This window comes from Amborella trichopoda, chromosome 3 (assembly GCF_054954075.1).
Source record: "Amborella trichopoda isolate Santa Cruz 75 chromosome 3, AtrichopodaSantaCruz75HAP2 v2.0, whole genome shotgun sequence".
Lineage (NCBI taxonomy): Eukaryota > Viridiplantae > Streptophyta > Magnoliopsida > Amborellales > Amborellaceae > Amborella > Amborella trichopoda.
In genome coordinates this window covers 55,701,953-55,718,105 of record NC_142338.1, presented here as the reverse complement: position 1 = coordinate 55,718,105, position 16,153 = coordinate 55,701,953, and the positions used below count along the sequence as shown (strand labels likewise).

Genomic DNA, 16,153 nt, shown 5'->3' with positions numbered 1-16,153 from the left:
AGGGTTTAGAGAGAGTTTTTTCAACGTCAAAATTGTACTTTCCACGAAGTGGAATGAAAAGCCAAGTTTGTTATTGCCTACTCTAAATTCCATTTGTTTTGTCCCGTCTTTGCAAGTTTCTTTTTAGCCCAACTTTGGCACGATTTGAGTATGGATCTATGGTCATGTAATATAGATGGACAGGTTAGCTTCTGCTCATAAGGCTTATGTTTGCTTTATGTTATTGTAAAAGGTGAGGTTTGCATAAAGTGTCGAATCTTATACCATTGACGTAAAGTGCACCTGAAAACTATGCTGAAAATGCGGTTTTCGTGCCGCAAAGCCTTGCAATGATATTAAAAACTATTGTTGCCCCCAATCATCTAATTTAAATTTTTTTATAAATGGTGTTAATCAAGCAGATATTGAACACTTGAAAATCTTAAAAATAGACTATCCAGATAATATGTCAGAAGATGAATTATTTTTAGGACTAGAAATCTCCTTTTTTTTCATGTCTATGAATCTCAAGATCAAGATGATCAATTTGAGGGTTTTCCAGCATAAAAACAACTTTTTCTAGTGGTTTTTTAAGTGCACCTTAAACCCAATGTTTTAATAAGACTTGACTAACTTTCCCAAACCCAGCTCAAACCGCAATAAAATTGAGTTGATAGCATAAAATAAATCTACAAAACTTATGCCAAACAAGTAAAGAACTAGGCTACAGTATTACACATTGCGTGGACCATAAATTCAAGAGCCTGCAGACCCAATGTTGCTCATCCTCTGCAATCCATAAACAAGGTCCACCTCCACATTTGGGATTCCAGATACTGCACAGTTTGTACTGATTTCTTGATATTGGTTTCCCTGTACCAGTTTGGAGAGAATGGGGTGGAAGGAAGCACGCAAATTGGGAAGTATGCAAAAGGGGTAGAAAGCAAGAAGTGAAACCCACTCATTCTTAGAAACCCAAATGCATTACAAAACCAAATACCGCACCAGTGTTGAAAATCTCTCTCTCTCTCACACACACACACACAGACAAACTCACCTGTGTGTGCATAGCCATTAAAAACACAGGTGCTATATGACGCAAACAATGATAGAGTTGACATACAACAATTGCTAGCCAAACTGCTTTCAATATAAAGCAGCTGGGCTAGCATAAACCATGAAAGTCAAGCTATTCAAACATTAAGAAATAATCAAACTCATTCCCAAGCACAGAGTAACACCAGAAAGTTTTCAGAAATGAAATGGCACCGCTGTCTCTCCTAATGAGACAATCATGTAAATCAGAAGAGATGACAAATTTACCCTTAGCAGAAGTTAAAATTCAAAACAAAACCAAAACCAAAACAATCATATTTTGCAATAGTTTTTGAAACAAAAAATGCCTGAAATTGACATCGCCACAATCCCAAAAGTTTATAGCAGCCATAATAACTATTAACAGAGGGCAGAAAAATCCTTCACTTCCTACAAGTTTATAAAACTTTCACCATTTCATCACTCGATAAACTTAACAAAGACCCATCACCTTCTAAAACAATACGGGACATTGGATCGTTTCTTATATTCTATTCAGACTAATCAAACAGGTAAACACAAGGAAAACATAAATTACCTACATACCTCTTCTCTATTCATCCAATGCTCTAGTCCAATCAAAAGGTTCCCACTCTCGAGCAAACCTTGAGACTGCTTGTTTTTGGGCCTCAACTGATTCATGCTGCCTACGTCTGTACATGTCTTCCTCTGGGAGCTCAAGCATGCCTCTAATGACGTTCAAGCCCATGTTGCTCTTGAATTGCTTTTCATCATCAATGACATGCACAAAACCCCTTTGCAAACCAAATTCCACATGAAAATAGGGGAAATTTTTTGGGATAGAACCACGCAACCCTTTCACGCTCGTGTCTATAAGTTTCTTCGCATTGTGTTGGCTCCACTCTTCTTCAGCTTCATCAATTGCCTGCAAAATCATATTAATTTTAAGCTAATTTCAATCATAAAATTGTTCATCAAGTGATTTTAAAGTCCAGGAATCAAGAAATATGAAAGTCCCAAACATTACCATTTCAAAAACAAAAAAACAAAAAACAAAACGAAAGAGCAGAACTTCGAAAGTGTGATCACGGATTGTAAGTTTGGCGAGAGCCACTTAGCTTAACCTTATTTAAAACTAATCTAAGTACACTGAAGAGCTTGAGAAATGGAAGGGTTTGGTTATAAAATCAGGCCATCAATTTAGCGACCAGAACTTTTGCATGTAAGTTCTATCGTCAAGCAAAACATGAAGAATGCATGATTTACATAAGATACTGTTCAAGAACTAACAAGTTTCTGCAGATTTGTTAGAATGAATATCCTGTAGCCAATAAATCTGCTCCAGCAATCATTAGAACCCTCTTTTATTATATGCTCTCTTCCATTGTCCAAGAGACTGACAGATATGACATAGTAAAAGAGTCCCCCTTCAGCTATAAAAGGACCAGAAAAATAGGCGCCCAAGATTCCAGGACCATGAAGAAACATCCTCAGCCGCTTTGAAATGCAAGACGATTCTTAGTCCCAGAAAAACATCACTTAAGTTCTCCAATATCATACCTAAGTGACCTAACACTTACATGACCAGGATTACCAACAAAATTGCAGGCAATGTCATGATCATCAAAACTGAGAAAGACAGGTTCTTAGCACCACTAGACTCTCAAGCATTGAAATTAACTTACAAGCAAAAAAGAAGAAACATTTGGCTTATGTATGGCTAATTTGTACATGCATTTACAGGGGCCTGTATGTCGGCTGACTTTATGTTGTAAATTGTAATTTTTTGGGGTAGCAACACAAATAACAGCCTATATTTCAAAAAAAAGAAAAAAAAAGTTGGCAACAAAAAGGAAACCAACCTGTTTAAAATACATGGGGGCTTCAGGTGCAATATGACGTGGTATAGGTATGCATTCAACCATGCAGTGACGACGCTGTTGTGACAAGCCCATCGCAGTCTCGATAAAAATCACATCCTTTTCTTGTTCAGCAAACATTCTAATAAGACATTTTTTGAAGTTACGGATTTCGTTCCAAGCATCATCATCAAGGTTTCGAGTCGATCCTTCATGCTGCAAATAAAATCATAACATTAAACAATTGGTGCTTTCACAACTAGCTCAATGTCAAAGAGGATGGCAACACTATCAATAAAAAATCAAGAAAGTCATATATCCACAGGAGTCCTATGAAAGGAAATAAATAGGAGAACGAGAAAGTATGCTATAATATATCCGACTATGGAAACTGTTGTCCATAGGGTCATCTTCATCCAATGAAGTAATAGATAGTGATGGAGACAGTGTAACCCACCAGAACAAGGTACAATCTAGTGATGGATCCCAATCTCTCTCCAAAACTATTCAGCATTCCATGGACAAAGATAAATACCGATCGGACAATGGCTTTATGGTGCACATCCCCTGAGAGATAAACATGACCAATTTACCTGCATTGGTAAAATGCAACAATGCCCTTGAACAACAGGTTGCCATTGCGGTAGCATCAGGTATGTGAAATTAGCAATGGATATGACAAGATGTTTTGGTCTATCACGATTCTCAAAGCAGAAGTGGCATCGCTCTTGTTGAGTCCCTAATCGCTTCTGGAAACTGGGTTTCTCAGTTAATTTTTGCTCTAATGCAGCTTTTCCCTTTTGCTTTTGCTTCTTTCTTGGTGCTTCATCAAAATCATACTCATCATCTGCCTGTCCATAAGTCGTGTACTGTTTATTCTGAACTATTCTCTTGGCTAGATGCATGTCAGCATCCTCCTCCCTTTTCTTTCGAGCATAAAAGTCCCCAGATCTACGTCTATAAAAGTGTGTCAGGGCAATTGACCAGAGACTGTGTATAATGTCTTACCAAAAAAAATGTACAGTACTTGTCTCATAACAACTTTATAATATTCTTGTAGTACTTAGAGAAAACCATAACCAATAAAAATTGATCATAAGAAGAATTCAACATTTCTGATGCAAAACAAAGATGATTTAAAATGTCAGCATATTTACCTAGTGGCATTACCCTGTATGATAGCTTTGTGCTCTCGATTCGATGTGGTACTTGTGGACTCTGATTCTTTCTGAAACAAAATACAGAGAACGGATTCTCAGGTTACATATAGTTGCTTAAAAAGAATAGTATAGAGATAGTCGTCAAGGTACATACAAACATAGACATGTACACATCTATAAAATCATACATGAGTGTGCCAAATATAACTTTAAAACCATCCAATAAAGAGTAGACAGGATAAAAAAAGTAGCTGATAAAGTGACAAGTATATCATACCAAAAGCTTTTCTGCCTCTTCATGCTTCCCTTTCATGCGTAATTGCAATACCTTAGCAGCCAACTGGTTTGCACTTAATACTTGATTACTAACCGAAGATTCACCATTAGCACCATCATACTTGTTAGAAACCATTCCAGGTTCACTGGTTTCATTTGCCTTGTCAAGTCTACAAGACGGGCTGGCACCACCATCAATATCCTTGCTCAGGTGTTGATTAATCTGAGCCAAGAAACGACCATCATTGGCATACTTATTAACACTAGAGGCAGCCGCCGAGACGAGCTTTGCATCTTTAGTGGACATATTTGGTCCCTTCCTCTTTCTCCATGACAAAGAATCATCAAATTTGGGTGCTTTCATTTTGGGATGGCAAGAAGATACATCCCTCAAATAATCCTTACTCTCTTCTCTTTCATCACCTGCAACTTTTTCACTAGAATTTATTATTCCCCTTTTTCTATCCTTGATTGCATGTAGATGAGCACGAGCAGGAGCAGCTTTGGTAGAAGCCAATGATACAGCCATTTGACCTGCAGAACCCCAACGCTCTTCAATGACCTGGAAAAAATAAAATAAAAAATAATAATGAAAAATATAATATTTAAAAATTATCTAATTATGTCTCATATGCATGCCTCAAAAAATGTAACACCCTATCTTTCTCAAGAAGTACGATTCATTACCGCATCGAGTTTGCGTCCTTCACGATCAGCTTGCTCTTGTGCACGTTTCAAGGCTTTTAGACGCCAACTTGCACCCCCATCACCAACTACAAGAGAAGGTGGAAGGAGACTTTCATCCTTTGTATTCATATTGGATTCATCTGGATAGCCAGAGCCATTATCCTTGAGGTACGGGTTTAGCTCCTTTGGGTTTGGTTTCTTAATCTATGAATAAACAAGAGAAATAGTCAGCGGCTGTGAGTTAAAACAAAGAAAAAAACTGAAGAAGACAACCCAACTTTCTCAGGAAAAGGAGTCTTCTGACATAAGTAATGCTAATTGATAAGAAAATAGTATATCAATGATTCATGGGATAAATGGTCGTAGAACTGAGATATAGAACACAATATTTCATCCCACAATCTTTTGATTTATCAATGTTTCTATATGATTGATCATTCTTCAGAATCTATTGCAACAAAACTGTTACTAACAAATACAATCTATACAATGTTCGAATCAAATACAATATATATCCATTTCTGTAATAAATAAGATAATTTTCCCAAGTCATCCATCCGAGTTCTCGGGTAGGACTGTTGATTAGAAGTCCATTAACCAAAGACAATTTGAATCATTTGTAAAACCATGAAAAAAACTGAGTTGAAGTAATACAAGAAGTCTTTAGAAGAAGTAAGTCGTTAAATGTGTCAGAGAATCTAGAGTGAGAAAAGAGAAAAAGACGAGAGAGATGAGAAACCGGAGAGTGAGGAGAGATAGATATGAGAGACATGTGAGAGAGAAGAGAGTGATGTGAGGTTGAACCCCTCACCCACCTCATAAACTACTAAAATATTATTAAAAAATATTAAAAGGCAAAACTGTCCATACAAAATAGAAAGGACACTTAGGTCCTAGAGCTTAGATAAACGGACTTTTAACACTCCCCATCAAGCTAGAACATAAATGTCACCCATGCGCAGTTTGGAACAAATTGTTTGGAACATATTACGGCCGAGGCCTTTGGTGAAGATGTCTGCGAACTGATCCTTAGATTACACATACGGAATAGATACCTACTTTCTCGCAATTTTCCTCGGATAAAATGATAGTATACTTCAATGTGCTTGTCCCTTTCATAAAACACTGGTTTACTGGCTATACAAGTGGCAGCTTTATTATTGCAATACATCTTCACAAGATAGCAACAGTAAACCCCATCTCCTGCATCTTTTTTTTCAGCCACATCAATTCACATGTGTACTAGCTACAACATTTTGTTTCTTGCTTCTCCATGTTACCAGGTTTCCACCAATAAATGTACAATAACTTGTGATAGACAGCCTATCAGATGGTGAACCTAACCAAACTGCATCTACGTATCTTTCAATGGTCAAATGATTATTTGGCTTGTAAATAAAACCTCAACCTAGAGCTCCCTTCGGATACCTAAAAATTCGTAAGAACAAATTCCCAGAGAGGAATCCTCAATGCATGCATAAATTGACTCACAACACTTACTGCAAAAGCAATATCAGGCCTCATAATGGTCATATAAATCAGCCTACCAACCAGTCTTATGTACCTTCCCGGATCCTCAAACAACTTGTCTTGATAAAGTAATATTTTGTATTTGAATCCATAGGCATATCCACTAGTCTTGCACCCAATATTCTAGTTTTTATCGACAAATCAATCACATATTTTATTTGAGACAAACTAATGCCATGCTTTGATATGGCTACTTCAAATGCTAGAAAATACCTTAGTTGATCTAAATCCTTCACCTGAAGGTATTGTTTTATGTCTCTTCAAATGATTGATTCCTTCTTGATTATTGCCAGTAACACCAATATCATCAAAATAGACGACTAAAGCAATTATCCTAGAGTCCTATTTCCAAATAAACACTAAATCATCAACATGATTGTGCCAAAATCCATATGCTATAATAATTTCATTGAATTTTTCAAAGCATGCACGTTGGGACTATTTCAGGCCATAAATGGCTTTCTGCACAGTTTATTTGACTCCCCCTAAGCAACAAACCATGTGGTTGCTTCATGTAGACCTCTTCTTGTAAATCATAATGGAGAAAATCATTCTTGACATCAAGTTGCCACAACGGCCATCCTTTTGGCGGCCACAGATATACCACTCAAACTTAATTAAGTTTAGCAATAGGGGCAAATATTTAGGAGTAGTCAATGCCAAATATTGTGTGTATCCTTTGGCTACCAATCTGAATTTTAATATTTCTACAGTGCGATTAGGTTGATATTTGACTGCATAAACCCATAAACACCCAAAAGCCTTTTTCCAATTGGTAACCCATGCATCATTTGATTGAAATGCATCCATCTCCTCTTTCGTTGCTCTCTTCCACCCAGTATGAGCAAGTACTTCTTGATAAGTCTTAGGAACAAAAGAGATGAAGAGGCTAAAACAAAACTTTAATATGATGGAAACAAATTTGTAATGTGCAATTGGATGTTAAGTACAAGATTTGATACTATAAAGGTATCGCAATTGGTACATCCTGTCACAAGAAGAAAGTGGATCAGTAGACGAAGATAATGATTGAGTGGCTAGCTGAGTTGGTGGGTGATGTCCACCCTATATTTTTCTATACTATAAACCTTTATGGTCTGCTCTTGAGAAAGATTATGATGTCTAGATGTACTAGACTCAGTTGAGTCAGGTAACTAGGGTAAAGAATAAGTATCAACAGGAATAGGAAGAGGAATTATAGAAGGCAATGACTGAGACTTTTTTAGAAGCAGGATAACAAATATTCGTATCAAGCACACGATTCTTTTCTGAAAACTAAGGAGTATTTTTTGAAAAAAAAACATCAATACAAACAAATTTCTTTCTTAAACCAGGATGATTACAACGATAATCTTTCTGGAAGCGTGAATACCCCGAGAAAGACATACTTGACAGCCCCGCGATAGAGCTAATCATTTACAGTACCTAACCTATCAACAAAAGTAAATACACCCAAACACTTGAGGAGGAACAACAAACAGATGAGCATCACGAAAGAGAACCAAATGTGGTGTTTTTCTATTCAAGACTGAAGAGAGCATATGATTAATTAAATAGCATGTCGTTAGCAAGGCATCTCCCTAATAAACCTTTGGAAAATGCATATTAATGAGCAAAGAATGGGTTACTTCAATTGTTGATTTTTCCTTTTAGCAACCCCATTCTGTTGAGGAGTATGCGCACAAGAGGTTTGGTGTAAAATCCCATTTTGAGAAAAATAATTCTGAAATTCTCAATAAAGATACTCTTTAGCATTATCAGAACGTAAAATACACATTCTTATTGAAATGAGTTTGGATCTCTTTGTGAAACAATCTAAAAATGGTGAAAATCTCTTCTCTCTCTTTTTCTAAATTGAACCACGTCTTTCGTGAACAATCATCCACAAAAGTTAGAAAATACCTATGACAAGACAAACTTTGTACTCTAGTTGGACCCCATATATATGAACCACTGTAAACGGAACAAGTCTTAGACGAAATGACAACCTATGTTGCTTTCCCAATTAACAAGCTTGCTTCACACTTTGAAGCAGATACAAACTCCCAATAATGAACTAGCAACTTCAAGTTCTTGAGAGAAGGATAAACAAGCTGACAATGCCAAAAGAAAGGAGAACCAGTAGAGTGAAAAGCAGCACTAATTAGGCTATGATCCAAGTAGTAAAGGCCATTTGACTCATATCCGCCACCAATAGTCCTCTTCGCCTTTAGATTCTGAAAGACACAAGAAGGAGAATAGAAGGTTATAGAGCAATGAAGAGATTTGGTTAATTTGCTCACAGATAATAAACTGAACAAGAACTTTGGTACGTATCGTACAGATGACAGAGAAAGGCAAGAAGTAGGTATAATTATATCCTACCCTAACACATTTGGAGAGTGATCCATCAGCCATGCAGCAAAGGAGTTAGGAATACACTTATTTGGAGATACAAAAAAAGAGGACTCAACAGTCATTTGATCATAGACTCTTGAGTCAATAAGCCAGGGAATAGGTTTTTAAGAGCAAGAAGCACAAAAGAACCTCAATTGGCAAGGAGGTAGTAGAAGAGAAAGAGGGAACCATAGACCTATGTACTTGTTCAACACGTTTGTTATATTTTCTTTTGGAAAGCACAACAAATTCACCAGTAGTATCCTACTGTTCTTGGCGATCACTGGGTCTATTCAGATAATGGTTATCACTCTTATCAACCGTATGATTTGTAATGCCTACAAGATGTACACTTGCGTGTTCCACATGCCCTACCACCATCACCTCGACCTCAACCTAAGTCACAACCACGTCCTTGACCTCTATCTCCATAATCTCTCCCTACTATTGTATTCAAGGGTCAAGACCGATCCATCATTAATACTTCAGTCAAAAGGGGTGGGAGAAGCAGATATATTGACTCATTAAATGCATGAGTAAACATTTGTGAGAGATGGGAGTTCACTAATTGCCAAGACCTGTCCATGTACCAAATGGTACTCAAGATTAATGCCAGAGAAAAAATTGGTAACCCTAAATTCTTCAAGCTGCCTCTTCTGTAATTCCAAATCACAAGATATAGGTTGATATAGGTTCAGCTCCTCCCACACTCTTATTGCCCTATTGCAATTGAAACATTTCCTCAAACAGCTCATTGGCACTTAGTTGGGGTTCCGTACGACTCTATAACCAGGTCATGATTATATAATTCTCCTTCATCCATTCTTCATATCATTTATCAAATTCACTATGCTTGTCCTCAGTCAAGTATTTCAATTTCCTTATTCATGAGTATATAAAATAAAGGGAAAGAGGGCAACAAGGACAGGCAAGCCTAGTACAATGTTAGAAACCACATAGAGAGGACAGAGATACTTATCATTTATATCTGGTCACATTCACACGCTTGAATATATTAGGGCAACACCACATTACCGCATTTGAGCATCGCCACGCTGCCATCACAGAGACTAAGTCGCGACCTCTCTGTAGATCCTGATCTCAAAAGAGAAAACACATGCACAGCAATATTGCCACACTAACAACAGATTTACATGGCCTTCTGAAACATCTCGTTCTTTGATGCATGATTTTCTACCAGAATCAAAGCTCTCAGATTCTCAAAAGAAGGAACGCTCAGCATATGGGAAGGAGTGAAAGCGCACCTGGTCCTGATAGTTTTGCCATTAAATTTTACAAATTCAGTTGGGAAGTTAACAAGAGAGACCTTGGCCTTGCTCTTTTTGATTTCTTCAAAAGGGGTAAATTTTTAAACGACATCAATTTGACATTTATCTATCTCATTCCTAAAGTCAAGATCAATTCGACATTTATCTATCTCATTCCTGATGTCAAGTCTCCTAGCCTTATGAAGGATTTCAGACCAATTGGCCTATGCAATGTGCTCTATAAAATAACCAACAATATTATTGCCAATAGACTACAAAATTTCTTGAAGAATCTCATTCATCCTTGCCAGACAGCATTCCTCAAGGGCAAAATCATTTCAAACAATATCCTCATGGCCAATGAAATTCTCTCTATGTCACCGGTATGCAGCCAAACCTAAGATGTGTCTACAGCTTGATCTGAGTGGCACCTAAAACTAGGTATCCTGGAGGTTTATTCTTGACAGGTTAGAGGCTTTGGGCTTTCCTCAAGTTTTTGTGCCCTGGGCTCGTCACTGCATTTCTACCTCCCGTTTTTTGGTGCTTCATAACAAGTCCCCCAAAGGCTTTTTCAAGGGGAATAGAGGTCTAGGTTAGGGTGACCCTCTATCGTCATACCTTTTTCTTCTAGTCATGGATTTCCTTAGCCGGCGACTAGGAGAAGCAACCTCCAATGGATTTCTACCAAAAGCCTTCCCCTAGAGTTGTGATTATGGGGTCTCTCATTTGTTATATGCAGATGATGCCTTAGGCTTTTGTGAGGCTTCCACCCAATCTGCCAAACTGTGAAAGTCATTATAGAATCCTTCAGCAATTCCATAGTCAACAGCCGAATGTTGCCAAAAGCAAAATTCTCTTCTTTGGGGCGAATAACAACTTGAAATCTAGGATTTGAGACATCCTCAAATTTGGTGAAGGGGCCCTTCCGCTGAAATATTTAGGTTTACCTTTATTTCAAGGCTCTCTTAAGCATTCTCTTTGCCATAGTCTCATTGCCAAAACCATTTAAAAAATTGGCTAAAAGCAGGCCCTATTCCTGTCATTCGTTGACCACCTCCAATTGCTCAAGTTCATCCTCAACACATCTTCCATCTACTAGATTCTATCCTTTCCACTTCCAATTAGCAATTGTCACATAATTGGGAGATTGCAGCACAAGTTCCTGTGGACGAGCTTATCAAAACAAAAGGGGTTCCACCTGGTTAACGGAATACTGTTAGCCTCAAATACAAGGAGGTTTGGGGATCCATCTTATTGCCAACTATAACATGGCCGGGATGATGACATTGGCCTAGAGAATAATTGTGAATCCCTCCTCTTTTTTTGCTCCCTTCTTTAAGCACAGATATTTCTAGAATTTTTTTGTGAGGAATATAGATATTTCTAGAATTCATCAATTGGGTATGCTAAAATTAAAGCATCTTCTTACTCGCGGAAAGGCATTAGGACGGGTATCAATAAGCAGCGGTACCATGTGAGAAGGATTATAAGCAATGGTGCCTCATGGGATTTTTAGGCCGACCCGTGGCTTTCTGAAAAAAAGTATTTAGGACTCCTTTGGCATAGATATTCATCAAGATCTAGGCAGGCTCACCGAACATAAGGTTGCCAACTACCTACAAGGCACTCCACCTATGCAAGTCTTGTCTCATCCCTTCTCAAGCCCTCTTGTACATGCCTAGGAGCAAAATAATTCCTTTATGAAACTTGAGGACGAGTTTTTTGGTTTGCATCTATTCTCCCAAATAATCACTTTACTGTGAAGAGCACCTGGGAACAGACAAGATGCAGGAGGAACACAACCCATTTTCAAAGCCCTATGGTCCTCCCAATCTCACACAAGGTCCAAGTGGTTCTCTTGGTTGTCTCTACACCAGAGCCTCCCCACTATGACCTACCTCTAGTCTCAAGGGTTCACCTTGGTCTCCAGATGCCCTCTGTCTTCGGGAAGACGAAAATGCCAACCATTTATTATCACAATGTGTTTTTTACAGGTTCTCTGGAGATGCAGAAAACTCATGGCCCCCAAAACAGTCCGATCCATTCATGTTTGGAAAGTGGATAAAATTCTCGTTAAATTGACTGGACTACACAATGTTTGCCCTCTTCACTAGACACAATAGACGGATTTCCGAAGGGAAGTGTTCAAAGCGCGATTCCCTAGTTGCCTATATCATTGTCAAAGACCTTGCCATTGCTAAATTTTGGTCATTCGACCCATCCAAACAATCAAATCTACATAATATGAAGATCCCATGGCGCTTGCAAAAACCCGGAAGCACAATACATTTCATGGTCCTTCCCCCCTTATGGTTCCTTCAAATTAAACATCGACAAGGCCTCCTTTCAAAATGCTGGTGCTGCAGGCAAAGGCGAATACTCAGAAATGACACAGGCCGCTTTATTGCTGCCTTTGCTAAACTACTCAGTACTGCTTCCAACAACTTTGCAAAGTTTAAAGCACTAGAATCGGGTCGATTTGGCCATTCAACTACACTGCTTCCCTCTATTCATCTAGAGCGACTCCCAGATTCTCGTAGAGACGATGTGTGGCAGATTTAAGGTCCCATGGAGACTACATAACCTTGCCACCAATTGTCTCTACAAACTATCCTCCTCTAGCTATGAATGGACTATCTCACATGCCTATCGGGAATCGAACATGGTCACAGACTCTCGAGCTAAGAAAGACGCCGGCTTTTCAGAAGCCACTGTGTGGAGAGCCTGCCCACTAGATTTTTTAACTTTACTGCTTCCTTACAATGTAGTTCAAATTCCCTATGCTAGGCTGTATATTGATGTATCCCCAATATTTTCTTGTATTTGTTAATTAAAACAGGTAGGGGGGCCTGACCCCCACTGATTTACCCAAAAAAAAAAAAGAATTCTTTAGAACATATATAAGTGCAAAACCTGAAAAGATTAAGGTCTTTGAAGTAATAGCACAACTTTTCAGAAGAAGTTATGATAAAATCATAACATAAGAGAGATTAATTGGGATGGCCATGCAAATATGTATTAAACATTATGTGATAAACGATAATTTAAAATTCATGACAAGAAATCACATGATTCTTGGAATCTTTATAAGAAAACAATATTAAATTGTTTGGAAGGTGGTAGCTTGAGAAGAAGTAGATTCAAAAGACACATAAATTTGCTATAGGATTGGGTGGCTTATTTAAGTACCAACCTATATCTTGTGCACAGCTATCTAAAATTGTCGAAAAGGACATAGATACCCGTGTGAGATCCTGAGAACTATTACTAAACATGGCTGCAATTATATACTCAAATATCTCTATTTCCATACTTGTCTTATATATTATAAGTGAATTCATTTACCTCATCAATGTCAGGTTCATCGGGAGGACTATCAGTTTTAGTGGGTGGTCTCAAATCTGGTTTTTGAGCAGGTCTCAACATCCATTCTAGTCCCATTTCTTTTCTGGCAATCCCCATGTCTTCTAGAGGGAGAATTTCCCTACTATCATCTATACAACAGCAATAACTTTGTTGTATTAGATTCATGGTTTTACAAGACAGTTAATAATTCCAAAAAAACAACAGTAGCGAGAGAACACACCAGATGCATATGCACCTTCGCTAGCCTCGGAACCTTTTCTACTTTTCTTATGATTATTTTCTCTCTCATCACTAGAGCTCTCTCCATCACTTCCAAAGAGAGACGATAAAGACTCCTCTGATGAATAACGTGCCTTTTTCCTTCTTGATCTCTTCCTCCACCTCTCTTCATCACTTGAGCTATCATGGTGAGATTTCTTCTTCTTCTTTCTATGCTTTTTCTCTTCTTTTTTGGCTTTGTTTCTTGCTTTTGGAGAAGAATCCAAATCACGCTTCTCTTGAACCTAAGAACATGAGATTCAATTTTTTTTTACAGGTTCTCAATAAACCACACATATAGAAACCACCATAACTGAGAAAAAGAAAATTAGCATCAGAAAGAGAAGGACTCTACACAAGTGGATAAAAAAAACTCACATTGTGGAGATGATCTCGAGGGATGAACTTTACACCAGAGAGCATCTTATAGCAGAATTAGGTATTCTACAATTTGATTTCGACTGCAAATTACAGATAATTACTCTGAGCTTCAACAAGAAAGGAAGGTCTATCTATAAACACTAGAATTTATGAACGAACCCCAAATTGTATAGAGAGAAAATACGCTTCCATGACGGAGAATACCATAAGTCCATAACACCTTTCGTATAAACAGAAAATACGCTTCAACAAAACAGTGGGTATTACTATTTTGAAAAATCACAATAATAAATCACATAAAAGCATAAATAGAAAATATCCCTGATATTAAAGGACCCATCCAAATCCCCAAATCAAAACGTCTCTAATAAAGTAACACTATCAACTTCAAAGTTTGTTCAATTATTAGAAACAAAAGTTCGTTCAACTATTACAAAAAAAATAAAAATCTTGCTTGGTGGAAACCTAAATGACTTCTAGACAGAACAAAAAAAAGAGCTCGTAAAAACCAACAAAAGAAAAAAAAAATTATGAAAAAACCTAAGAAAAGTATTTTCACACATAAATAACTATGATAAAACTATCCCATATAATAGATATTGAATTGAGATTTAATGATCACAAATCAAGAAGATTCAAGGCTCATAGTAAGATTATTGCAAAACCCAATAATACCGAATTTTTCCTAATTTTTTCCAACCATAAATCAACCGAATTTTTTCCAACAATAAATCAAGCAATTAACATGGGGATTGAAAACACTTACTTGAGCTTCAAAAAGAGCGCCAAATGATGGCCCGATTTGCTAAGGCGATTAGCCAAGGAAAATCGCATAAGAAACGCCCTAGGAACTGTAGAGTTTTTGTACAGAGAATTTCCCAAACCAATCGCTCCCTCCAATATATCTGAAAATTAGTGAATAAACTCTCTACAAATTCGTTAAAACAACCCCTGAATGATTCAAAAAAGACCAAATAAAAGATTATAGAGAGTAATATTTTCAGTAAAAGTAAAGGCCACAGCCCGTTCGGCATTAAACCGGACACAGATCCATGGACGGTTCAGTCTAGTATGGACCGTCCGGTGAGTGATACATGGCTAGTCCAATAGACCATCCAGTTCAATACACCAGATACGCGGGTCTAGCAACGAGTTCACAGGTTTTAGATTCGAAACAGCCGGTCAGGTCCAGTTCTCAACAACATTGGCAAGAACACCCATCAAAGGCCTAATTTCGTTCTCGTCCGTACTTTTTTATGTCAATGTGCTTTGTTGTAAGCCGAAAGATATACCGCTATCTTGGGAGTATGCTATCTATTTATTCCAAAACCCCAAGTAGGGATTAGCTTTGGGGATATAACCTATTTGACATATAGGTTAACATCAATAAAAAGAAATTCTAATTGCATCCCCTAAGCACTTAAAAATAATAATGTCTCAACATTGAATAGAAATTATCTAATTTTTAGAGGGTAGGAAACTCAAATTTTTTCAAAAAAATGATTTAAGAACAACCATCTAATAATTATAAGGCGGTTAACAAAATTTCAGATTGAACAAATCCTGCAAAATAAGTTATTTGACCAAAAGAATAAAAGTAAACTATGTTCCCAAGGGAGCATAATATACATGCTTTTATTGTAATATTATTTCTCCCTATTTTATCACATGATAAACCTTCACAATTGTCTTTATGATATTCTTTTTCCCTATTTTATCGCATGATAACCCTTCACAATAGACTTTATCTTCAATACTAGCTCTACTCCCCAATGCATGGTTCAATGTGGTCATGAGCTCACTACTAGGACGAGTTGTCACCACTCTGGTTGTTAGTGTGATTGTAACCCTCATGCGGTAATCTAAGTGAGTTATTACCACCCACCGGAAGAAACAATTTTGGCGGTGGAAACTTTTTACTGTCTGAGAATTTGTTTTCACATCTAATTTTAAATAG

At 37.4% G+C, this 16,153-nt stretch overlaps 1 protein-coding gene across 5 annotated transcripts; it reads right to left on the bottom strand.

Annotated features, from left to right (window-relative positions):
- Positions 1-463: 463 nt before the first annotated feature.
- LOC18429466 (CwfJ-like family protein) lies at positions 464-15,153 on the bottom strand. 5 transcript variants are annotated; one of them, XM_020664546.2, is made up of 11 exons: positions 14,963-15,153; positions 14,194-14,276; positions 13,778-14,060; positions 13,537-13,685; positions 5,018-5,221; positions 4,332-4,892; positions 4,052-4,122; positions 3,488-3,851; positions 2,898-3,110; positions 1,621-1,960; positions 464-852 (listed from the first exon to the last, which is right to left on the bottom strand). In XM_020664546.2, exons 2-10 carry the CDS (start codon positions 14,236-14,238, stop codon positions 1,628-1,630), a joined length of 2,223 nt encoding a protein of 740 aa, XP_020520205.2. In that variant the 5' UTR covers positions 14,239-14,276; positions 14,963-15,153; the 3' UTR covers positions 464-852; positions 1,621-1,627. The 5 variants fall into 5 exon arrangements, with proteins under 5 accessions (XP_020520205.2, XP_020520206.2, XP_088717612.1 ...); XM_020664547.2 differs by having other exon boundaries at positions 464-815; XM_088861486.1 differs by having other exon boundaries at positions 13,793-14,060.
- Positions 15,154-16,153: the final 1,000 nt, after the last annotated feature.